Source organism: Sitophilus oryzae, unplaced genomic scaffold (assembly GCF_002938485.1).
Source record: "Sitophilus oryzae breed Bouriz unplaced genomic scaffold, Soryzae_2.0 scaffold_1443_pilon_pilon, whole genome shotgun sequence".
In the NCBI taxonomy this organism is placed as follows: Eukaryota; Metazoa; Arthropoda; class Insecta; order Coleoptera; family Curculionidae; genus Sitophilus; species Sitophilus oryzae.
The window spans coordinates 3,585,386-3,610,211 of NW_022146108.1; the positions used below are offsets into that span (position 1 = coordinate 3,585,386).

A 24,826-nucleotide genomic window follows, 5' to 3' on the forward strand; every position below is an offset into this window, starting at 1 on the left:
GACGTATGGTGCTGGATTGCAGCAAGACTATTCTAATCAAAAACTATTAAAATTATAGTAATTTAACTGTAACAAAAATATTTTAACTGTATAATAAGCGGAAGACCGTTATACTTAGAACTGGATGGCATGTGTCCATCAGCAGCGTACCAATAGCTGAAGACGTATGGTGTTGGATTGCAGCAAGACTATTCTCATCAAAAACTATTAAAATTATAGTAATTTAACTATAACAGAAATATTTTAACTGTATAATAAGCGGAAGACCGTTATACTTAGAACTGGATGGCATGTGTCCATCAGCAGTGTACCAATAGCTGAAGACGTATGGTGTTGGATTGCAGCAAGACTATTCTAATCAAAAACTATTAATATTATAGTAATTTAACTATAACAGAAATATTTTAACTGTATAATAAGCGGAAGACCGTTATACTTAGAACTGGATGGCATGTGTCCATCAGCAGTGTACCAATAGCTGAAGACGTATGGTGTTGGATTGCAGCAAGACTATTCTCATCAAAAACTATTAAAATTATAGTAATTTAACTATAACAGAAATATTTTAACTGCATAATAAGCCAAAGACCGTTATACTTAGAACTGGATGGCATATGTCCATCAGCAGTGTACCAGTAGCTGAAGACGTATGGTGTTGGATTGCAGCAAGACTATTCTCATCAAAAACTATTAAAATTATAGTAATTTAACTATAACAGAAATATTTATTTATAATTTTAAATTTGGGGTGGACCACCCTTATCACTTAGGCGTATAAAAAATATATAACAACCTATTCTCAGATCTACTGAATATACATATAAAATTTCATCAAAATCGGTTAAGCCGTTTCGGAGGAGTATAGTAATTTAAACTGTGACCAGAGGAATTTTATATATTAGATTTGTACTTTTTTATAGCAACATGATTGTCTATATATGTAAATATGTAAAAAATAAGTGAAAAGATGGGATAAAAAACGGAAAAGTCGATCACCTTTATTGGTTTTATTGCAATTTGAGCGGGACAATGAGTACCCTAGAAATCAACCAAAATCGTGTCTATGTTCATAAAAAATAAATCTTAATTTTACGTGAGGAAACTCTTGACAACAGAGATAGTTTTAAAACACCCTGTAAATTCATCTAGCTACATTGCTTCATTAATTATCATCTGCTCTCGGACTATTTCAACCCAGCTTTGTGTAACCCCAGCAACCCACCGGGAAATAATCAATACAAACAATGCGATCGAAAATGGTAAATAGCTGACATTTTCAGTTTGTATCTTAATTTTTTCGCAACTACACCTATCCTGGGTCGTGAAATTATTTTGTTTCTCTTTATGTGATCTTTTTTTCGTCTTATTTTCGATTTCGGTTTCCAAATCTTTCTTCTTAGGCCAAGTTTTAGCATGTTAAAACGTCGAAAGGATAATAATGAGTAAAGGGAATAGATGAAAAATGAATCGGTACAATATTTTGCACCAGCTGGGTGACGGTACTTATGGTTCGGTGGTGCTGGGACAAAGGAAAGATACCGGTGAAAAGGTAGCAATTAAGAGGATGAAGAGGAAGTATTATAGTTGGGATGAAGCAATGAGTCTTCGCGAAGTTAAGGTACGAAATAGTTAATACATAAAAAGGAATATTCAGTTCTTTAAAAAATAATAGTGAAATAAAATAATCATGTCGAAATTTTAGTTTTTTTTTTGTTGAATATTAGTATGAAAAACCTTTCGATTGCTTTGAAATATAGGAATTTGGCGCTTAATTGGCATTGTTACCGAGCATAACATAATCAACTAATCCGGAAAAAAGCCCAACCGAGGGTAAACTTTTGCCTTAACAGTACTCGAAAAATAACCCTATGAAATATCGGACATTTATTTAGAAACACCCTGTATAAATATCGACACACTTAAGAATATAAACAAAATATACAAGGTGGTCCGAACTGTATTCCGTAAGCTTCGGCAGCATATTCTGCAGATAAAAATAAATAAAAAAGTTCGTATAAATGTATGTCCTAAAATACTTAGTTTCGGAGATACAGGGTGTAGAAGTTTCATTTTTATTTTGAATTTTTCCAAATATTTTCTGAAGTAACGTAAATGTTTGGATGAAATTTGGTGTCTGGGAGTTTTTTGACATGAGAAAATGACATGTATTGACTATTTCCTTTCTAAATATCTTGATTTGATTGCTCGTAGCGATTTTTACCAAGTGATATTTTTTACGTAAAAAATCACGACAATGTAGGTACATTTTTTCACTCAGTAGTTTTATGCAGATACGGACGAAAAGTTATTACTTTTCAAAACAGTTAAAACACATGTAAGCGGCGCTTCCTACAAAGAGGTGTCATATTGACGTCAAAATCAAATTTCTCATGTCAAAAAAAACCCCAGACACCAATTTTCATCTTTGACGATACTTCAGAAATTATTTGGAAAAAATCGAAATAAAAATGAAGCTCCTACACCCTGTATCTCCGAAACTAAGCATTTTTGAACATACATTTATACCTATTTATACGAACTTTTTTACTAATTTTCGAAGTTTCTAGAATACAGTTCGGATCACCCTGTATACAATGACAATGATAAAAATCTTTATCATTGTCATCACACAATCAGAGCAATAGGAACAGAGAACCAGAAGTAATGAGACCATATATCTTTCGTCATATTATAATCATATTAAATATATCATATTGTCACATTGTTTGTTTTATTTTGGTATTCGCTCATACACATCTAAGTGCCTCTAATTTGATTCATGTTTGATTAATTTTTGAAATTTAATTTTTTAAAATTAGGCGTAAATATGGTACACAAATATCATTTTTATGGATTGTTTAATGGTTTCAAACAATAAATAATATTGCAGCTATTATTTTTAATACTTATGGACAGTATATAAAACGGAACTATAATTTTATTGCAGCTAATAAACCTAATGCCCCATTAGTTTTATTTATAATAAAATACGCCTATTACTCCCTCAGATTATAATAGTATTTTAAATATTAATATAAGGTCTCTTCCTCTGGGTCTATCCAAGCGAGTCAGGGAAGATTACATTCCAAAAAATGAGAGAATATACAATAATTTACTTTTGAATTAAAATGACAATCGCTGTCATGTATCCTATCTCTTTGATAGACTAAAAAAATCAATATCTTTTAGTCCTTGAAGAAATTACATCATTCGAACGTGGTCAAATTGAAAGAGGTCATCCGAGAAAACGATGTCCTCTACTTTGTTTTTGAGTACATGCAGGAAAATTTATATCAACTCATTAAAGACAGAAGAGTACCGTATCCAGAAGCTACAGTTAGAAATATGCTTTATCAAGTAAGTACTTTAATATTGATACATACATAAATTCTCGTCCACACATAATGTTTTACATGTCAATCTTACCTGTTCAGTCAAAACGTATCAAGTAAAACATTATGTGCAGACTAAAAAACGGTGTCTTTTACTTGAACTGTATTAGGATGGAAGACAGTCTATAAGAACCAGATATCACTCAGTTTTAGATAAAAAAAAAACGTCGTTTTGCTTCAGCTTGTAAAAACAATTAGTTCAGTCCGTAATCGTAAATGACCTGTATGTCGCGTCGCCATCATGTCTAGCGATCTGAAAAGGGGCAATCGAAATAGGAAAATCAGCCGTGTCTTTGGCGAATTAAATCACCAGAATATCATGATAGGGTGAAGAAGGATGCAGCATGCACATTTTTACTTGATAAGTATATATTAATTGACAGCCAAGCCGATACGGATGCCGTTATTAAAAAGATGATTACCTTCAGGATTCCTTCTTCTTTTTCGCGGACTTCCTTCTTCTTTTTCTTCGGACTTCCTTCTTCTTTTTCGCGGCATAAACTGAAGCTTGTTCAAGCACGCATGTACCGTGTGGCGGCGAAGGTAAATTATGCATGGCTTGTACAAAAAGATTGTTCATGCATGCTTGTCAAGCTTGCAGTAGTATGTGTAGCCCCACCTTTAGACTCTCATACATAAGATAAATCTCCAAATGCAGAATCATTTTGTATCTGTTTGGTACCTTATCATCGACTTTTATTACAATAATTTCGCTTTTATATTACAGATTCGATCGGTATAATTTCTAAGAAAACTGTTTTTTCTTTTGAAATCGAATCGCTTTTAATTTATTTATAACGTTGTGTCGTCGCGTTATCGATTTTCGTCATTGTCAAATATTAAACGATTACAGACGTTGAACTAAATTAGTTTTCCTTGCGTCAATTCATTTCAGGACAAGGTATTTTTGACATAGATTACTTGTATGTATATCGTGATACAACACTTAACAGATAAACTACAAATTTAAAAAAATTGGCACCGGGAAGCACATATATAGCAATTTTGTTGCAAATACTATTCCTAATCTTCAATATCAAAACCGCGTTTCGCTAGCTACTGTAATTTTGGAGTTACGATTTTTTAAAATTTTTAACCCCCTTCCATAATTGGTCAATTTTTTGTAATTATTTTTTATTATTAAAGTTGATTCTCACTATACCTTCCGTTTCCATTCCATATTCGTTCCGTATTTTTTACTGTATTGACGCTATAGGTAAGCTTCCGTTCCGTATCAGTTTCATACTTTTTATTGTACAATTTATACCATTACGAAAGTTTTATTTTAAAAATTTGTATCTTTTGAAAAGGTAATAGATTTAATTAATAAGTGAAAGAATAAATAAATATCAACAAAATTTTAAGAGAGCTGGTACAAATACAAGAACTTGACAACGCTGTTGCCGATACGCTTCAGTCCGTCCGGCGTCCGCCAAAAAAAATGTATGGAAGGAAAGGATATGGAACGGAAGGGAAACGGAACGGATAGTGTGCATTGTCCTATTCATTTACATGATATAATATTTTATGTAAACGGAAGGGAAACGGAAGGGAGCTGATATGGAAGGTACAGTGAGAATCAACGTGGCGGTATTCCTTAGGCGACCAAAACAGGTTTTAATCAAATTGTTGTTGATTGTCATAGTTTTAAAACATCCTATGAGTAAATTGAAGAAGATAGTTTTGTTTACAAGCTGTATTTGAAACACTGTCTTTTTTAAACAGTACTATTATTTCATTTCTTGTACGAGCTGCGAATTTTTAAACAAAATGGTTATGTGAAGCTTATTTTTTAATTGAAAAATAGCCAACATGTGAATAGCGTGTATTTCCACTTGTCACAGTAAGCAAAGCTACAGTTATTTTTTTCTTGAGGACTAATGAAATATTCATCTCTCTAACTTCTGAAAAGTTTGTGGTTACATAGGGCGACAACAAATGTTTCTTTTAAGTTCATTCCTTTGAATAAGAAGACTAAGGAAGGAACATATCAAAAATCTTAGGTACACCGCGATGGCCCTCAAATATGGCCGACTTAAATTCCGGTTTATCAGTGTCGTTCTAATTTTATTTAAAAAATGTAAAACTATGTGTAGGGTAGACGTGGGGTAGACTCAATAATTTATTATTTTATTTTACGTTGTGAATAAATGTTGGTAGTTATTAAAATTGTTATAAAAATATATAATTCTAATAAAAATAGATAAGTTATAATAAGTATTTATTAACACAAACATCCGATGCGCTACTGAAGCAGGTAAGTCAAATTAACGTATCTAAATTCTTTGACATCTAATCTTTGACAAGTAATAAATAAAAGCTAAAATGCAAGAAAAATATATAATTTAGTTAATTTAAGTGAATTTCATAAATGATCGGTTTACTACACGTATGTATATTATATAGTCACTTACTAGCGAAAAGTTGTTCCATTATTTCACTCGATTTTTGCCGAGATCTACCGCACGCTACACAACCGACTATTTTAGAGTCTTTTTCGATAAATCGCGATAGTGTCCCTGTTAATTTAAGTTCTGCCACAATTTCCATCTAGATTTACTACCTTTATACAACTATCAGTAGTAGAATAAATAATAAATAACATAAAATAAGCTCCGTAAAGACTGACAAATCCACAAAATTTCAAATCAAATTCAAATGTGTCAAATGAATCGTCAAACAGAACTGTCAAGGATCCCCACCCTAGAGTGCTTTTTCCGCCCACCATGCATGAATGCATGGAGAGCATTATGCTCCTTCCTTAGTCTTCTTATTCAAAGGTTCATTCCAAATGTATAATGGCAAAAAAAATAGCCAAGATGTTTTTTTTTATAAATTCTACATTAATCCGCCGCTTTAGGACAATATATTGAAGCCAGGAAAAGAATATATGGCTACCTGAATGAATTTTAATCATTTTTCATAGTGCTAGATATGATATTAAGTTATATGTTTTCTTTTTGGTAGATTTTACAAGGTTTGGCGTTCATCCATAGGCACGGGTTTTTTCACAGAGACCTGAAACCGGAAAATATACTCTGTTCAGGGCCGGATTTAGTGAAAATTGCTGACTTTGGGTTGGTCAGAGAGATCAGATCTAGGCCTCCATATACCGATTATGTTTCAACAAGATGGTATAGGTAAGAAATGTCAGTTTATTCCCATTGAACGCTAAAAAAATATAAGTGAAGTTTGTAAATATAATATGGATATATAAAAACCTGTCCCAAATATAGCTGGCGTTACCGTGAGCCTGTCCGAGATTTAGTTTAAATCTGTGTCGCTGCGCGCTGATAGTTGTTTACAGCGCAGCGGATAAAGAATACTGTACAGTAGTTCTGCTTTCAGTCGATAGAGTGGGTGGTTGCCGGAGACGGTGTTGCCAGAACTACTGATAAATCCGTAGATTTACTGATTTTGGAAATGGGGCTCTAAGGTGTTTATTGAGGACACAGTGTCCTGTGTCTTAAAAACCCCGTGACAATTCGATTGATCTTACTTAAATCAAGGAAAATTTTTGACTTTTCTCGGTCCTAAGTTCTGAGAAATTTCTTCGAGTGTCTTAGACCGTTGGAGGATTCCCATTCCACAGACGGAGCATTAGATATAACCATAGATTTATGGATATAACTGACTATTCAATATTTCTAAATAAACATAATCTAAACTGCAAACAGAGGTGCGTTCCATACCCGCTTGCAATTTTTCAGTTAAAACGAAATAAGATCGACATGCGAGTATAAATTTTTAATATTTAAATTTCTCGAACGGCGAAATAACTTTCTCGGCCGAACTTGGCTTGTGGCTCTAAGGTAAAACATGAAATATATGGCTAATTTAAAATAGAATACCGTTGAATTATGCGAAGGAAGAATATTTATGGCGTCTAAAATAGTACAGATATAAATTACCATTATATATCGTTCTTGTTTTCTTTATAAGTAAATATATATTTTAAGTAAAATGGATTGTAAATTTCATTATGTGGTGGGAGGCTATTGTCTTTAGATTTATTTTTTTATGTTAAAAATAACATATTATTAGTAGAATTATTCCATCTTAATAACTAATTCCAATATAATTAAAAGTTACAGAGTATTTTTCTTAACAACGCAAAACATACGATTTACTCTTTTTTGATAAAAATAGATAAAAATATTAAGAAACGAGCATATTAAAAAAATCCTGGAGAGCGCGATGGTACTGGGAATATGGCTGACTTAAGTTCCGGTTAATCAGTACCGTTCTAATTTTATTTAAAACGTTAAAAAATATAATGTAGGGTACACAGCAAAATAAAACACTAATTCACCACAATACACCAAAACACTTTACTTTCACTTCCAGTGCATGTTACAATCACCAGCAGATGATTAAAACTTAACTAATACTACAAAATTGAGCGTCAGGGTGCTACAAATTCGAAGTACCAGCATTGGTATATCAGTAACCGTCATAGATACAAACATGCCAAGATGCCATCAAAAAAGTTTTAAAACTTTCACGGATTGCTGAGTTTTTTGAAAAAAAAACGGCTTTTTTTAACGGACATTACTTGACTTTATGTCATTTGTAAAAGTGAAATAAATATTTTACAACATTTACAATAAAGAGTACAAAATTCATTCGAAAGTATAAGAAGGAGATATGTACAAAGAGCTTAAAATAAAATTGAACGAATAATAAATTTGTGCAATGGGAAGGGTTGTAACCTTTTCGAACATGGATATTTATAATAACGATTAATATTATGCATATTATTAGATTGTACAGGTGAGATTTAAAATTCACAATAAAAAAAGTTAAAAATAATACTATCTTTAAATTGCTGACCTGGATATTATTTATTTTAATCTTTCAATTGGCTCGATTTTCCTTATTCAATGTCAATAGGCGCTGATCAATATTGATGAATACCTATAATCAGATTAAATAATTTAAAAACCAGAGTCAGAATTGAAATTATTTTAAATAATATCTAAATAGTTTTGTTGATGTTAAGGTGCCCAAAATAAAAAAGTGTAAAGTGTGGCATATCATTGTACTCAGGAGACCGAGTTCTTTCATAACCTGAAATAAAAAATGCAGGTCCGTATTTAAAAAAATTAAGTTGACCTCTGTATCTCACAAATTATCAGCTAATTTGAAAATCTAAAAATACTGCCAGATAGCCATAATAAATTGGCTATGATAATGTGTAATAAGTTTTTTGATTTTCTAAAATGTAACGACTGGAAAAAATAAAATTGGTTTTCAAATCCTTCAAATTTTTAAAACTTTGTGATGGCATCTAGTTAGCGAAACGCCTGTCTAATGCAAAAGTGAAGTGTTTTGGTGTATTGTAGTGAATTAGTATTCTACTTAGCTGTTGTAACACGAAAGGTTCCAACCCCCAACAGTAATATTAAAATAATTTTATAACTTTTTTTCCAGGGCTCCTGAGGTACTACTGCATTCAACTACCTATAGTAGTCCCATCGATCTTTGGGCTGTTGGCTGTATAGCTGCCGAAGTGTATACGTACCGACCTCTCTTTCCTGGTACCACAGAGACGGACCAGCTTTATAAAATATGTGCCATCATGGGTACACCCGATAAAGTACGTAAAAAATCTACCATCCTTGTATTATAAATATTTTTTACTGTACCGGGTGAAAACAAAATTCTTGTACAAACCACCACATGGATACTTTTTTGTGGAATATATTAGGATGTTGAGTTACATATAAAAATATAGATACTAGCGTACCCGCGACTTCGTTCGCGTCGAATTAATCATTTGTAATGGTGATGATAAAGCAAAGCAAGAATTTCCATTAACATACAAACTGGATAAAATTTTCTCACATTTATGTCAACATGAGAAAAAACAATAATAATATAATATATTATTATATAACTTAAAACGTAATATTTAAGGGCTAGTTTCATCTCGTTGGAATTTGACTTTCGAAAAATACGATTGCCAAAAACAAGCTTTTTGTGTCAAGCAGTTTAAGCAGAATCGTGGTTAATCAATTACCCAACTTTTTGGAACACCCTGTATGATTTTTTAAAAAATTTCAAAATATGTAAAAAACAAAATAAATTATGCGTGTCCAAGCGTTTTCCCGAAAGACTAACCGTTTTTAAAATAACAAATATTGTAATATTTGAGGGGCGTTTTTACCCTCTTGGAATTTGAAATTCGAGAAACCCCTCCTTATCGAACCTCTATACCCCACAGTCATCCGTTTGCTAAAAATCAGCTTTAAACGTCAAGCAGTTCAAGCAGAAATCGTTATTACTCAATGGTCATATTTTATGAAATATCCTGTATAAATTTTTAAAAAATGTTAAAATATGTAAAACAACAAAATAAAATATACGTGTTTAAGAGTTTTTCCGAAAAACTCACCGGTTTTTAATTAAAAAATATTGTAATATTTGAGGGGTTAGAATTCGAGTTTCGAAAAATCCCTTCTTATCGAACCTCTACACCCTAAAGTCAAACTGTTTTCCAAAAATCAGCTTTTTACTTCAAGCGCTTTAAGCAGGATATAATTAATCAATGACTAGATTTTTCGAAACACCCTGTATGCATTTTTTTAAAAATCTTAAAATATGCAAAAAAATAAAATAAAATATACGTGTTTAAGCGTTTTTTCGGAAAATGGATCGTTTTTTAAATAAAAAATATTGTAATATTTGAGTGGTGGTTTCACCCCCCTTGGAACTGGAATTTCAAAAAATCCCTTCTTATCGAACCTCTACACCCTAGAATCAACCTGTATGCCAAAATTGAGCTTCTTACGTTGAGTGGTTTGAACAGGATCGTGATTAATGAGTGAGTCAGTCACTTAAGGATTTTTTATATTAGTATAGATAAATCCTTTAAATCAGGACTTTTTAAAAGTAATTTTATTATATTTGTATCTCTTGCAGAAGAAATGGCCTGAAGGTTATCAACTAGCTGGAGCTGTAGGGTTCAAGTTTCCCTATTTCGTCAAGACGCAACTAAGTGACGTGGTACCGCAAGCAGGATCTCTTGCCGTCGCTCTTATGGACGATTTGATGGAGTGGAACCCTGTGCACAGGCCAACGGCTCAAGGAGCCCTAAAACATCAGTACTTTCAGGTACACAAGCAGTTTAATACTCACTAAAAAGGCTGATTAAAAACAGATTGTTCACTAAGGGTGTAGTCCGTTGTTTACCTTGGTTATGGTTTTATGTTCCGTTTCTATCGGTTTCCTGAAAGTTATCTTATTACGGAACACGGTTCCTCAAAAATTCGGTTATAACTGTCACCAAACTAACCAGCGCGAGAAGGCTGGTTTTTCTGGTTTTGTTTGTCAATCAATGTCATTTATGTGACAGAAATCAAGCAAAAATTAGAAGTTTGAGTGAAATTCTCATTTAATTTCTAAAATTTGTAATAATATTTTGTATTTACATCCAAAAGCAATGGAGGTAGGCAGTAAAGGTAAATACGTTTCATTAACTAAATAAAATGACTTTTTAGGACCATTTAAAATTATATTGCAATCATTGTTTCTTAAAGTCAGGGGAATTTAAAGAAAACATGAAAAACAAGACAACAAGTAATCGTGAATGTTTTGTAAGCTATATAATATTATTATTATTTTTATAAGCTATATAAAAATATAAATATTGATTAGATTTGTTTATTTATTATTGATCTGTTTTAATATTGGACCTGCAAATATTCACTTGAGCTGTCTAACGAGTTTAACAATTTATTAATAATCAATATTAAACTTCATTGAAAAGAAGAAACAAACGTAAAAGCAGAGAATAGGTACATTAAAAATGCATAAAAGATAAATTTTATAATAGAGGTATTGAAATTTAGAAACCGTCAACATTTGACGTTTCCAGTAGTTTACCAAACCGTTCCGTATCAAACCGATGTTTTTCAGGAACCGCTTTTTACTGTAGTTTACCGATCTGGTTCGCTTGGTTTTGCAACGCAATACAGCTTAAAATATACGGGTTACTAATTTTTTCTTAATGTTTCCAAATTTTAGGTTGGTCAAAGTTACTCAAGTGTGACGAGACCTTTAGTGGCTAACAACGTTCTTCAAGAAAACGGTATGATTAAAAATTCTGCTAGACCTGGTCGTGTACTGCCTCAACCACCATCATTTTCGACTACGGAACAACAAATCAACCATGTACCGGGTGAGCAAACAAATCAAATTTGTTAATAATAAAAGTCTTAGAAACGAGTCAAAAACTATTTTTATGTGCGTACCTACGGTTCATACATTAAAAACAGAAAAACGCTGTCATGGTAACCCCTTTTAACAGAACGGACACTGACTTTTCTGTATTAAAACCCCTTCTCATTTTTGCAAAGAAAAATGCTTTTTGATATGCAGTGTCTCGCCGGATTTTCTTTACCAGAGGAAAAAAAATTGGATTTTTGACATATTTTCACTTTTTTTTAATTTTCTCTAAAACAGTATGGAAATTTGGAAAAGTATAAAGGGGATTAAGCACTTTAGAACAAGCAAAATTTTTATGACGAATTCATTTTTCTCAAAATGTCAATAATAAAAAAGCGTTTCCTCTTGTAAAGAAAAGTCTGGGACAAACTGTATACAGGATGGTCCCAACTGTATTCCGAAAATTTCTGCAGCATATTCTGCTGATAAAAATAAGTAAAAAAGTTCTTATAAATGTATGTCCTAAAATGCTTAGTTTCGTAGATACAGGGTGTAGAAGTTTCATTTTTATTTCGATTTTTTCCAAATAATTTCTAAAGTAACGTTAATATTTGGATGAAAATTGGTGTCTTGTTTTTTTTTAACATAAGAAATTTGATTTTGATGTCAATATGACTCCTATTTGTATGGGGCGCCACCTGGTGTTTTAACTGTTTTGAAGGGTAATAACTTTTCGTCTGTACCTGTATAAAACTACTGAGTGAAAAAATATATATTTCCGTGATTTTTTACGTAAAAAATGTCTCTTAAAATAAAAAAAGATATTTAGAATGTGTCAATACATGTCACATTGACTAATAATAATCACGTTGAGTAGATAAGTTATTTGACTGAAATGATAAATTTGTGAACTTTTTATTTTTTTAAGATAATCATAAATTTTTCTTCGAAAAAATGATGATAAAACAGTTTCTGTTAATCTTTTGGCACAGAAACATTTCAAATTTATGATTTCATGCATTCTAATAACTATTTAGTCAACGCATGTTATTTTTTATACGTCAATGATGACAGGTATTGATAATTTCGATTCCAAATATCTCGAGAACCATTATTCTTAGCGATTTTTACCAAGAGACATTTTTACGTATAAGACCTCGTAAATGTATATTATTTTACTCACTAGTTTTATACAGGTACGGACGAAAAGTTATTACTCTTCAAACCAGTTAAAAAATATGTAGGTGGCGCCCTCTACAAGTAGGAGTCATATTGACATCAAAATCAAATTTCTCATGTCAAAAAACTCCCAGACATCAATTTTTATCCAAATATTGACGTTACTTCAGAAATTATTGGGAAAAAATCGAATAAAAATAAAACTTCTACGCCCCCTGTATCTCCGAAACTAAGTATTTTAGGATATACATTTTATACGAACCTTTTTACTTATTTTTATCTGCATAATATGCTGCCGAAGTTTCCGGAATAGAGTTTGGACCTCCCTGTATACTGCGTTCTTTAGTCATTTTATTGAATAGTTAAGGGTTAATTGAGAAGGTTAAGTTAAAATTTTTAGATATTTAAATTGTCATCACTCTTAAACTAATTAAAGTAAACTTCAAGCTGTTTTTTTTTTTTTTTTATTTACTAAACAGCTCCAGCTCCAACATTACAAATCCAAGCCAACGGTCGTAACCTCCTCGACGATCTACCAAGTCCAATATCCCTCCCCAACAACCAAGCCGTACCACCCATGCCACCAAGTGTCCAGATTAACATCCAATCGCTGATCAAGCCGATGAAAACTCCAGAGAAACCAGCCCCACAGCCTATAGTTTACAGTTTTGGACAGTCGGAGTATGCTAGTAGGTACTTGCCGTCGGTACTGTCGGGGAACCAGGTTCGAGGTCGGGAGAAGAAGATGAGTTGGGATTATGGAGTGACTGGAGGATTTGAATATGCCGAGGATGACTTTGCTGATATCTTAGGGTAAGTAATCTAATAATCTAGAATATGCGCACAAATTATCATCGATTATTATTTTCCAGTCGTCTTTGACGCCGTTTTTTTTTTTCGATCATATGGTCGTATTTTAATAAAACAGTCTTTCAGAAAAATGTTTATGTTTCTATGTCCTTTGAATTTTTCTTAACTTAAACGACTTAACTGAACTTTAATGCTCTTAAGAGTCTATTACCACAGATTATACAGATTATAAAATTATCGTCAAAAGCATTGTTTTTCGTGGTTCCAATTTTCGGAGTCGCGCATAAGTTAGGTTACTAGTTTGCGCACATAGCACGCCCACTTATGGCCTCTAAAATTGTGCACAGCGCCTGACCGGCACAGTTATTACGCTGTTTAAACGCGAGTTTATTTTTGCGCACAGGAAATTTTACTCGTTTGCTCATCGTCATAAAAAACAATTTTCGTACCGCGAATTAGGGACAAGATTTTTATCTGTATACATACAGTATACTTAATCTGTGCTATTACGCTGTACTATTCGGTTGCTCTCAGGGGTCGGGTAAAGCGGGTGTGTGGCCGAAAAAAATATATAGTGTATTTCAGAAATCTGCCTAAGGCTTAGCCCGATCCTGTCGTGTTAAGCCACACCCAAAATTCCAAACACACGTGCTTTGATTAAGGCTTGATTAAGCTTATGCAGAGCTTCAGCATTTTCCATAAAATAACGAGCAATTTATTACAAAACCATATAAATTATATATCACTGTAATCACAAAACTTCAATCTATTTCCGTATTGTAACGGAATTTTAAATTATGTCTTTATTTTCGAGAAAATTTAGTCCAAACATAAGGAATATTTTGTTGATGTTTGACCATCAAAATCTTAAAAATAAAGAAGTTGTCTAAAAATGTGCTACCATACGGATATAGCATAATACCACAGATTATAATCTTTGTTTTTTCTTTATTGTTTTTCGTGGTTCCAATTTTCGGAATCGCGCACTACTACTAAGTTTGCGCACATAGCACGCCCACTTATGGCCTCTAAAATTGTGCACAGCCCCTGACCGGCACAGTTATTAGAGAGATATCGGAAAACCGAATAGCGTCATCCAGTATTTACGCGTACCTTATCATGGTTACAATATGCGCGAGTCAATTTTTAACGCAACACCCGCTAATAACGTTACCGCCTGACGTAATTTGCGGATCAATTACACAAAGCGCTCTTTCTAAATAACCTCTGATAACGTTTAAAAATTGCTTAAATGAGCATGTGCGGGTATTTGACAACCGAAGCCGGCCGGCGAGATCTTTTATTTTAGGTTATGTTTAAATTGTTTTGAATTATTGCTTTAGTTTTATTAGGTAGGTAATTTGATATTTAAGTAGCTGGGATTAGTTTTAATTAAATAAATGTGGCTCAAAATATGGATTCCACCTCTTCCAATACTCAAGAACCTATAAAGAGTCTTAGGTTTACAGCAGATGACGACTTAGCCCTTCTAAGAGAATTTGTTGCTTGTTGCCCTAAACCCATTAGCAGACATTGAACAATAAAGCACTGGAAATAAGCACTTTAGCCCTTTAGTTTTAAAATACCTAGTAAACAAAACAATTTCAAAGTTTTAAATTCAAAGTTAGGTTAAGTTTAAATAGCGGACGCGACGCGAAAACGTCTGAAAACGTCACGTAAAGGAAATAACACCTGGCCTTATTAACGTCCATGCACGCTATTCGATTTAGCGATATCTCTCTATTACGCTGTTTATTGTTATTTTACGCGAGTTTATTTTTGTGCACAGGAAATTTGACTCGTTTGCACATCGTCATAAAAAACAATTTTCGTACCACGAATTAGGGACAAGATTTTTATCTGTATACTTATAGGATACCTAATCTGTGATAATACTTTATCTTTAATTTCCATCTTCAGTTGTGTAAAAATACCTAACCAGTTTTACATAAAACGTTAAATGCCGAACGCTTATTTTGTTACTTTTTCGGACTAGTGAAATGGACTCCTAACTCTGTTCGACAAAAACAACAATATAATGCCCCAGTGTTTTATTAATAACTTTACTTTTACAATTAAACAAATATTATATATATTTTCAAGAAGAAAGCTCAAACGGCCCAACCCGGACAATCACATCCAAACGAAGGAGAAGATCAACCTGAGCCAATTCAACTTGCAAGACTTGCTGGAACCTTTGGCCAAAGCCAGCGCTGGTACCGCCAGAACACAGTACTTGAGTGTATCGAGGTACGTGGCTGGACATCCGGTGTCTGGTACCAGGAGAGAGTTAAATTTGGGACAGAGAAATAGCGGACTATATGGAAGAAAATCTGGTAAAATTTTATGATTAAAAAATAAAAACTTGCACCTATATTTCATATTGTTACGGATTCCGTGGGTCCACTAATTTAAACTCACAATAAAATATTTATTATTTGTTCTCACTCTGTACACACAATTTATACTAATAACACACAATTAACTACTTATAAAATTCCTTCGCCAAATTGTCCGATTCGTAATAATTTAAAACGCGGTATATTCAAACTTCAAAACTGTCCAACCGCCAAGTGTGGGTCTTTATATATCCCTACTGACGGTTTCTCGAACCTTCTATAGAATTCTGTAATATTTTTTTTCACTTTCTTGTGAATTCGCCATGTTTCTTGACACGTAGGCACGTTGCGACAATGTAGGCAACCAGTAATACAGTTTAGCGCCACATGCACTTTGACAATATCAATTAAACTTTTAGTTACGTAATCGAGGGCGCGATTTTTAAATTCATTGTTGCCAACCATGGACATATTCAGCGCTGTGCTGTCTAACTGGAATTTAAATTTCGCGCTGGGGATTCAGGTGGGGGTTGTATTGTAAAAAAAGTCTAGTTGTCGCATTTATTTATTTATTTCCTGACATTGTCATTCGTTTTGACACTTCAGTTTAGTACTACGAGTTTTTGGTTTAAATAAATAGTATTGTACATACTTTAAGCTTGAAAATGTTTACTAACAGACCTTGCAGTCGAACACTGTACTTTTTAGAACCTCTTTTAGTGCGAAGTGTACAAGATATCTTAATAGCCGTAAAAAACTCATCGCAACTTTATTAGAATATTTTGAACGGGAAAGCGGTAGTAATGGCCCTTTATGTCCCTTAAGTGCTGTTAGGGAGGTGAGTTTTGTTGATGTAGAAACTGTTTAATCATCATTTTTTGCAGAAAAATTTATGATTAATTTAAAAAAACAAAAATTTCACAAATTTATTATTTCAGTGAAATATCTATCTACTCAACGTGTGTATTTTTCGTCAATAATGACATGTATTGACTATTTCCATTCTAAATATCTTAAGAACTTTTGCTCGTATCGATTTTTACAAAGAGATATTTTTTACGTAAAAAATCACAGAGATGTATATTTTTTCGCTCGGTAGTTTTATACAGGTACGGACAAAAAGTTATTACGCTTCAAAACATTTAAAACACGTGTAGATGGCGCCCTCTACTAGTAGGAGTCATATTGACATCAAAATCAAATTTCTCATGTCAAAAAACTCCCAGACACCAATTTTCATCCAAATATTGACGGGACTTGTTTATAAAAAATCGAAATAAAAATGAAACTTCTACACCTTGTGTCTCTGAAACTAAGCATTTTAGGACATACATTTATACGAACTTTTTTACTGATTTTTATCTGCAGAATATGCTGCCGAAGTTTCCGGAATACAATTCGGACCACCCTGTATATAAAAGTGGACAACTCTGTGCCAGTCAAGCGTAATCACGTGTGACTAAATGTTTATTTGGTATGAACTGTAGGTACCTTACAGCAAAGACTTTTCATTGCTCTGCATAAAATAAACCTGAATTCGATTTAAAAACAATCTGGTGTTTTACCTTTGTTTTTACTATACAGGGTGTTCGAAAAATGCACGGCCACGACATTTCAGATCTTATTCTGATCTAACAGTGCCCACAATATCGTAACTGTAACAGCAAAAATTCTCTTATATGCTCTAGCTGACAAAATAAATGACATATCTAACAAAAGTTAATTTTTCACATCCTAAAGATCACACTAAAAGACGTTTTTCCCGCTGTGGAAGGCGACGATATACAGGGTGTTTCAAAAAACATGTGCCATTATCATAAAAAGTCAGTGGACATGTTATTTTAAAAAAATATCCCTATGTAGTGTAAAATATGTAGCACTTATGGTAACTTTTACCCTCAAAATTTCATTCAAATCTCTAAAAGTACTTGGAAGAAAATTATAATAAATCGAAAAAAAGATTTTAACTCCCTGTAGCTACGAAACAAAGCAGAATCGGACCTATGTTGAGAGGAAAAATAAATCTTATTTTTACATGAGGAATCTCTCCACTAGAGATAGCACATATTTTCCGAGACACCCTGTATATTAATAATCTAAAATTAATCCTAAATATCACAAATTCTAAACCAATTTTTGTTTGTGATGGAATGTGTCTGTTTTATGGAATAACAAATTAGTAAATTGAAAATTTTGTTTCAGCAAAAATCGACATGCAACCGCTGTGGGCAGATGGCGTTCAACTCGCCGACATGAATTCGGCGAAATCGCGCCGTCTGCCGGCCAAAGTCGAAATCAACTCTTCTGCCAAATGATCGAAACCACTCTGCGAGACTGTGATATATTTCTTTTTTATATATCCTGGAAGTGCAACCGCTGAGTGGGAGTACACTCGATGTAAGAACGATTCCAAAGGAAAGATATACTTTTAAGTGATTAAAAAACAAGCAAAAATGTATAGGTTTAACCAAATTATTAAATACAAGTTACAAAAAAAAGTATATAAATGTTTGGTTTCATGTGAAATGTTCTCTGAAATAGTTAAATGAAAGGGAAATGTTATAGGAAATATTTAAATATAGTAGTTATAGTCTGTCCAGCAAGGAGATCCATGACGGTGACAGTTATATCTATAATTTTTAATTCGGAGATAAAGTATGTCTACTGGAAAAGAATTTCAAGAATGCGGACGGGGAAGATATTGGAGTATGATCAATTTACTACAAAACGCATTTAAATAAACCGCAATATATTTATGGATCGCTACCTATACAAGGTGTCCCAGAAATAAGTGCAAGTATTTTAACTGGTAGTATAATTCAACCCCAGAAACACGCCTATGAGGTTTTTTTCACGAAAAAAAAAATAAAAATTCGGAATTTTTTGAAAAAAAATTTTGGAAATTTTTTCAGTTTTTAGTTAAAAAAACATAATTTCTTGATAATATATGGCAACATAGGTAGTAGATTAAATTTACAAGAAAGAAAATCCAGACATTTTCAAAGTAAAATAACTCCGTTATTTTGGACTTATTTGAAAAACGATAAAGAGAAAATATGTTTCTTTTATCGAGATCTACCACCCCTTAAAATACTTGCACTTATTTCTGGGACACCCTGTATACAAGAGGCAGAGAGTCCACGTGGACTTACTTGACAAGTATGTCACCGCAAGACATGAATGTTTGCCGGTGATTTTTTTGAATTTTGTCGAATTTTTATTAGCGGAACGCCTAGTCTAATTTTTTACGAGAAACATCGATTAAAACGGTAGCAGACCGAGCTTGGAGAGCAGTGCAATCGTTATCGGTAAAATAGTTGCTTGATTTTTTATTGTTTTTCTTATTAATTTTTTAATTTTTATAAAGATTATGCCTCATTTACGTGGAAAACATTGAAAAATTAAAACTGATTGGGTGTTTTTGTAATTTTTATACAAGCAAGTAATGTTCTCTAAAATATTTATGGGAAGCCCATGAATTGCCGACTAATAGAGAATTTCGTTCCCCCCTCCCCCCTTCCGGATGCCCCGTAGCTACAGAATGGATCAATGTACTGTATATTGTATTTTCTGTATTTTTTTTTGTGGTCTGTCGAAATGTTCCCCGACTCATTGCCTAGACTATACCACCGAGTAAGGAAGCTTTTCTTCAAGGTTTGTATAGGTACTATTTTACTTAGAACCACACCAATAATCAAAAAAATAAATACATTATTTTATTTTGAAAATGTTTTGTTCTAGACTTGGTAACCTTCAACTCCAGTAAAGTATAAATAAAACTTTTGCCAATTTTGAATTTCTCGTTTGTTCTTTCGGATGTGTGTAACAAAGAGAGCAAAAGTGTTGCAAAAGTGACAAAGAAGACTATAGCATTAGTAACCCGCCAGAACATAAAAAGCTGCCGAAAGAGCAGAAACAAGAGAACTATGAGAAAAAGACAAGTAAGGAAAATAAAGGTAGATAATATTAGCGATGGGAACTATCGAATGAATTAGACTATCGAATGGTTACTGAATGAATGATTTCAACTATCGAATGGTTTCATTCGAATAAAATCATTCATTCATTTGTATACTAAAGCATATGTGACAACCTCGCCGTGCGACTAAATGGTTATCGTTAAGCCACGACTATCGAATGCTTTTGATAAATGAAATTTAGTATTCGTTTGATTTTTGTCTGCGTCAGTGCATTATTAGTTCTTACAAATTTTTATAACTTGCCTTCTAAATACTGTGCTATTTTTGCGTTTATTAAAATATTTAAAATACTAAAGTAGTAGTGTTTTTTTTTTAAATTGACGATTGTGTACATGTGCAGGTGGTCAAAATTTTTCCGAAAATTTGTGTGATTTTCCGATCTTTCAATTATTTAATTTTATACGGTATATGGTCTATTTTGTTAATGGGAAATTTTGCGAAGTAACAATTTTTAAGAGAGATGAGGTGAACCTTACAATTAATTTTAAAAATACATATGTATTTGTATTTTAGATGTTTTAGTAATATATGAATTAATTGAACTTAATAATCATATTTAAGTAATGTGGTTAAGTAAATGGTTATCGAACTCAAATTTTGGGATGAGAAAATTAAATTGATTGATTAAAGTTTTACACGTGCCAATTTAAAAAAAAAGTTAACGATATTTGTATTTTGTTTATGCTAATTCTCTTACATGTAGATTTTTGCGAAGAAATATTTCATTTATTTTTTAAAAAGTAAATGCCAGTAAAAGCTAATATTATTTTTAAATACTAGTACAAAGTAATAAACATATATAATTTTGATTTCTAATTTTTTATTTATATTTTTCTTCTATTACACTGCATGCTTAGAAAATTAATAAATGTTTATATTTCATGATTTTAAAATTTGTTGTTAATATAACAAATTAGTTCTGTAATTATTATTATTTAATAAACCAACGTTGCCAAAAAATTTAGAGACTATATTATTTTTAAATAGGATCTAATATAAATAATTTTGACTTCTATTTTGTTGTTTATATTTTGCTACTACTTAAAAAAATGTTTATATTAAATGATTTTAAATTTTGGTATTAATAGGTATAACAAATTATTACTGTTATTATTATTTATTAAACCAGTTTTGCTTAAAAACATTAAAAATCATTTTCCTACATCCAAAATAAAAAGTATTATTGCAGTGTAAAAACAGACAGAATCTTAATAAAAAAATGCAAAATATATAGTCATACCAAAACCACAGGTCATACTATCCCTAACTAACTATAATACCAAAGAATAATATTCTTGCTAATACCAACTAATACGAATATACGGCAACAGCGCCGTTCATAATGTATTTTTGTGTAAATACTAGCACTTCAATAAAAAATAACGTGTCCTTTATCTTTATCTGACTCAAAATCAAAGATGCCGGCTTTTTTCATACCATTGCCACCGACCGCCGACCGCTGTCGGGTTTCTAGGAAAGAAACCTACGTCGCCGGGCGACAACTAAAATCCAATTTATATTTTATTATAATCGATCCTGACGAATAAATGAATTTTACAAATGAATGAATTTTATAAATGAATGGTTTTTGCTGGCGAATTAATATATTTCAAGGCAGATGACGCATCTATTCGATATTTTTATTCGAATAGTTTTCGACGAATGTTTTCTTACTAGCTATCGAATTATTCGAATGAATTGCAACTATCGAATGTTTCGATAGTATTCATTCGATAGTTCCCACTACTAGATAATATGATGCTTTCAAAATTGTAAAACGTTGGTAATGTCAGTATTACATATTATGTGGTTGTAAATAAAGAATAAAGGCACTTAGTAAATAAGACAAGCACTTATTTACAAACATCAGATGAGTGGATAAATAAAAGAGCTAATATCTTTCTGAAATTAGGCATGTATTTATACAATAACGTATAAGGAAAGACACATTGATAACAGTTACCTTCATATTTACATATATTATATAATCAACTTCCCTTATAAAAACAATATAACTGTAGTAAAATTGAGGTAACATCAAAAAAATTAAAAAAAAACACTTTATTCAGCTTCAACCTCCTCTCGATCCTTGGACTTCTTCTTCTTCTTTTTTTTCTCTTTTTTAGAACCCTGAAATAATGAAATAAAATTAAATAAGGACAACAACCATTTAGTAATACAAGAAAATTAATATTAACATTTAAAAAAAGGTATTTTAATTGGTTAAGTCTTTTTATAACTGACTTGTTGCAGCTCTGCTGTTTACTAAGTTTAGTAAAAAACAAAATGTCACAATATCAGCTACATAAAAAAAAACAAAGGCGTTTTTTTCAGTGTATAGATGAGTATAATTGCATAAAAGTGCGACTTCAAAGTCCAAAGGACATTTTAAAGGAGCGTTTGCTGTCACTTCTGTATATCTCAAGCCACCCGTCCAAATGCTCACCTTGTCTAACGTCGCTTAATTTCGATTTTCGAATGAAATATGTGTATCAACCAAATATACAATATTAATTTAAAAAAAACACATAAAAATTATAGTAAAACACTTACCTCCGATTCTGCCGTACTTTCTTCTGTTACTTGACTTGTACTAGTTTCTTCACTCTCTTGCTGATCCTTCTTGTGTTTCTTCTTCTTGTGCTTCTCCTTCACTGGACTCTCACCCTCCGCTGTCGCCTCTTGAAGTGACTGATCAGTAGACAGATCAGAAGTGCGATGCTTACGCTGAATAAAATTTAAATAAATAAAATTCTGACAAAAAACTAAAAAATTTTTAGAACTCACTTTCTTAACTTCTTCTGTTTGGCTGTCGACAACCTCTGTTTTAATTTGTGGTGTACTAAAATAAAAACAGGTTAGGTATCATGCCATTTTACTGTCGCGCACTAATTTTAAAAATATACCGGGTGCATCTCAAAAGTGGCTCACCCCTATAAAGTTTCTATATAAAAATTTATTAAAAACTTACGAATTTGCAGACAAGTCGACATAACTGTTTAACCATTCTTTAGGAGTGTTTTCATTGGGTCGGCCATATTTATCCAGTTCTCCTTTGGCAATAAGCATCTTTTTCTTGCTGGCTCTTTGACCTAAACCCCACTTTCTAGGGTAAGTGTCCCTTTCCATAATGACCCTTTTAATTTTTGCCACAACGCCATGATCACAGGATGCTGAAAAAATAAATACCATTAACAAAACAAGAAAATATGGAAAGAAAAACATTTTACTTCTAAACTCTTTTATAATAAATATATTCAGGCAATAATAGGGCAGAGTTGTCTCAGATCAATAGGCACAGTTGATTCAAATATATCTGTTTTAAAACCTTATAAAACTATACTATACCTATTGTGGCAGTAGTCATCATAGCTATAGCCAAAGCAACAGCCTCTCCTTTAGTAGTCACAATAACAATTTCCTCATTCAATTCAATATTGTCCTCGTATCTCAAAATCCCTGGTAACAATATTTTAGCACCATAACACACAGCATTTACTGAACTGTCCTTCATAATTATTCTTTTATGTTTAATTAAAAGCCCTTCCAGCGGTTTGATCACTCTCCTCAGATAAGACTCGTCTTTATGATTATCATACATCCATTTTGCATCGAGAACATCATGTAAAGTTGATGTATCGTCCAATTCTCCCTGAATTCCCGAACGAACCCGTCGCAATTCCAACATTTGACCACCTATAAAATATAAAAAAATATTTAAAATGATTAAACAAGACAGGGTCGCAGTAAAATACTAACCTACACCTAAAACTAAACCTAAGTGAACACACATTGTCCTAATGTATGAGCCTGCTTCACACTTAACCCAAAACACTCCCAAATTCCTACTTTCATCGTAGTCATAAAGCAAACTGTCAAATACTGTCCTCACTCTGAGCTGTCTCTTCACAGCGGATATCAAAGGAGGTCTTTGAAACAGGGCTCCTTTAAGTTTTTCCAAACCTTGTTTTACTTTTTTGACGCCTCCTTCTACTGGGGAATGTAGCTTAAAAACTGACACGTACTCTTTTCCTAAAAAACAAATTCTTTTGAATTTTTTCTCTATTAATTTTTAGGATACTGTACCTGCAGCTTGCTGACTTTTGACTAATCGAGTAGCACGCTCTATACAAACAATCAGGCAACCTAAAAAAGCACCAAAATTACAACTAAATATTTAATATAAGGTATCCTGGAAATTAACCTGTTGTTTTTGGATCCAATGTGCCAGAATGTCCAGTTTTTTCCACTCTTAAAATTCTTTTTATCCAAGCCACAACTTCATGAGAACTAGGATTGCTAGGTTTATCCAAGTTAATGTATCCAGATTTTATGTATTCAGTAAGCTCCCTCCTTAACGGACTTGCCCCGGCAGCAATTGGGGTATAATGGCTTGTTCTAACATTGAGGCGATCAAAATACTAAAAATCAATAATTCAAACAACAATACACAAAACAATATTTCTCTTTCAGCTGGCAGTATAAAACTAACCTTCAGCAAAAGGGGCCACTTGGCAGTATCTAATTTAGCTATTTTTTCGGACACTTCCAGTTGGAAATGGTTCTCTTTTTGAAGTTCTCCCAGCTTCTCCCCTTTAGATTTCTTCTTTTTTTTTGCCCCTAGCTCTACAAATTATATAGTTGTTATCATTCATGTTTTCATATATCTTTTCAATTTTCCTTGTATGTTTATAAATTCAATTTACCTGGATTTTCCATCTTTAATCAAATATAGAACTTATGGAACCCGCACGTGTTTTGAACCACCATGAAAATCGAAGCCGCAAAAATTGTTAGGTTATGTTCGTTATGATAAACAAGCTCGATTTACAGGCGTGCATTCGCTTTATATCTCTTCTGTGGAGCCTACCTGTGGGGCCTACTGGGCAATATAAAATATACTTTTGCTTCAATTAATTTAAAATAGATTACTAGAATCTTCAGCTAAACAATACAT

At 32.5% G+C, this 24,826-nt stretch overlaps 2 protein-coding genes across 3 annotated transcripts; one reads left to right on the forward strand and one right to left on the reverse strand.

Annotated features, from left to right (window-relative positions):
* The first annotated feature begins 1,245 nt into the window (after positions 1-1,245).
* Positions 1,246-18,376, forward strand: LOC115877308 (serine/threonine-protein kinase dyf-5-like). Of its 2 annotated transcripts, none has more exons than XM_030893447.1 (9): positions 1,246-1,618; positions 3,190-3,357; positions 6,360-6,532; positions 8,826-8,991; positions 10,317-10,508; positions 11,421-11,574; positions 13,220-13,553; positions 15,654-15,886; positions 18,092-18,376. In XM_030893447.1, the coding sequence occupies exons 1-9, from the start codon at positions 1,463-1,465 to the stop codon at positions 18,202-18,204; spliced, it is 1,689 nt and encodes a 562-aa protein (XP_030749307.1). In that variant the 5' UTR covers positions 1,246-1,462; the 3' UTR covers positions 18,205-18,376. The 2 variants fall into 2 exon arrangements, with proteins under 2 accessions (XP_030749307.1, XP_030749308.1); XM_030893448.1 differs by having other exon boundaries at positions 15,657-15,886.
* A 3,390-nt stretch (positions 18,377-21,766) lies between these two features.
* On the reverse strand, positions 21,767-24,686 carry LOC115877309 (H/ACA ribonucleoprotein complex subunit 4). Its single transcript, XM_030893449.1, has 10 exons — positions 24,576-24,686; positions 24,362-24,495; positions 24,074-24,290; positions 23,956-24,015; positions 23,629-23,901; positions 23,218-23,565; positions 22,841-23,042; positions 22,657-22,711; positions 22,423-22,596; positions 21,767-21,999 (listed from the first exon to the last, which is right to left on the reverse strand). The coding sequence occupies exons 1-10, from the start codon at positions 24,586-24,588 to the stop codon at positions 21,931-21,933; spliced, it is 1,545 nt and encodes a 514-aa protein (XP_030749309.1). The 5' UTR covers positions 24,589-24,686; the 3' UTR covers positions 21,767-21,930.
* Positions 24,687-24,826: the final 140 nt, after the last annotated feature.

Excerpts from the sequence above, each read along its gene's own strand:
- LOC115877308 (XM_030893447.1), top strand. The coding sequence starts at position 1,463 with ATGAATCGGTACAATATTTTGCACCAGCTGGGTGACGGTACTTATGGT. Across the intron at positions 3,358-6,359 it reads TTAGAAATATGCTTTATCAA|ATTTTACAAGGTTTGGCGTT; the intron begins GTAAGTACTTTA and ends TCTTTTTGGTAG. Across the intron at positions 10,509-11,420 it reads TAAAACATCAGTACTTTCAG|GTTGGTCAAAGTTACTCAAG; the intron begins GTACACAAGCAG and ends TCCAAATTTTAG.
- LOC115877309 (XM_030893449.1), bottom strand. Across the intron at positions 24,291-24,361 it reads AGTGGCCCCTTTTGCTGAAG|TATTTTGATCGCCTCAATGT; the intron begins GTTAGTTTTATA and ends ATTGATTTTTAG. Across the intron at positions 23,043-23,217 it reads GATGACTACTGCCACAATAG|CATCCTGTGATCATGGCGTT; the intron begins GTATAGTATAGT and ends TTATTTTTTCAG.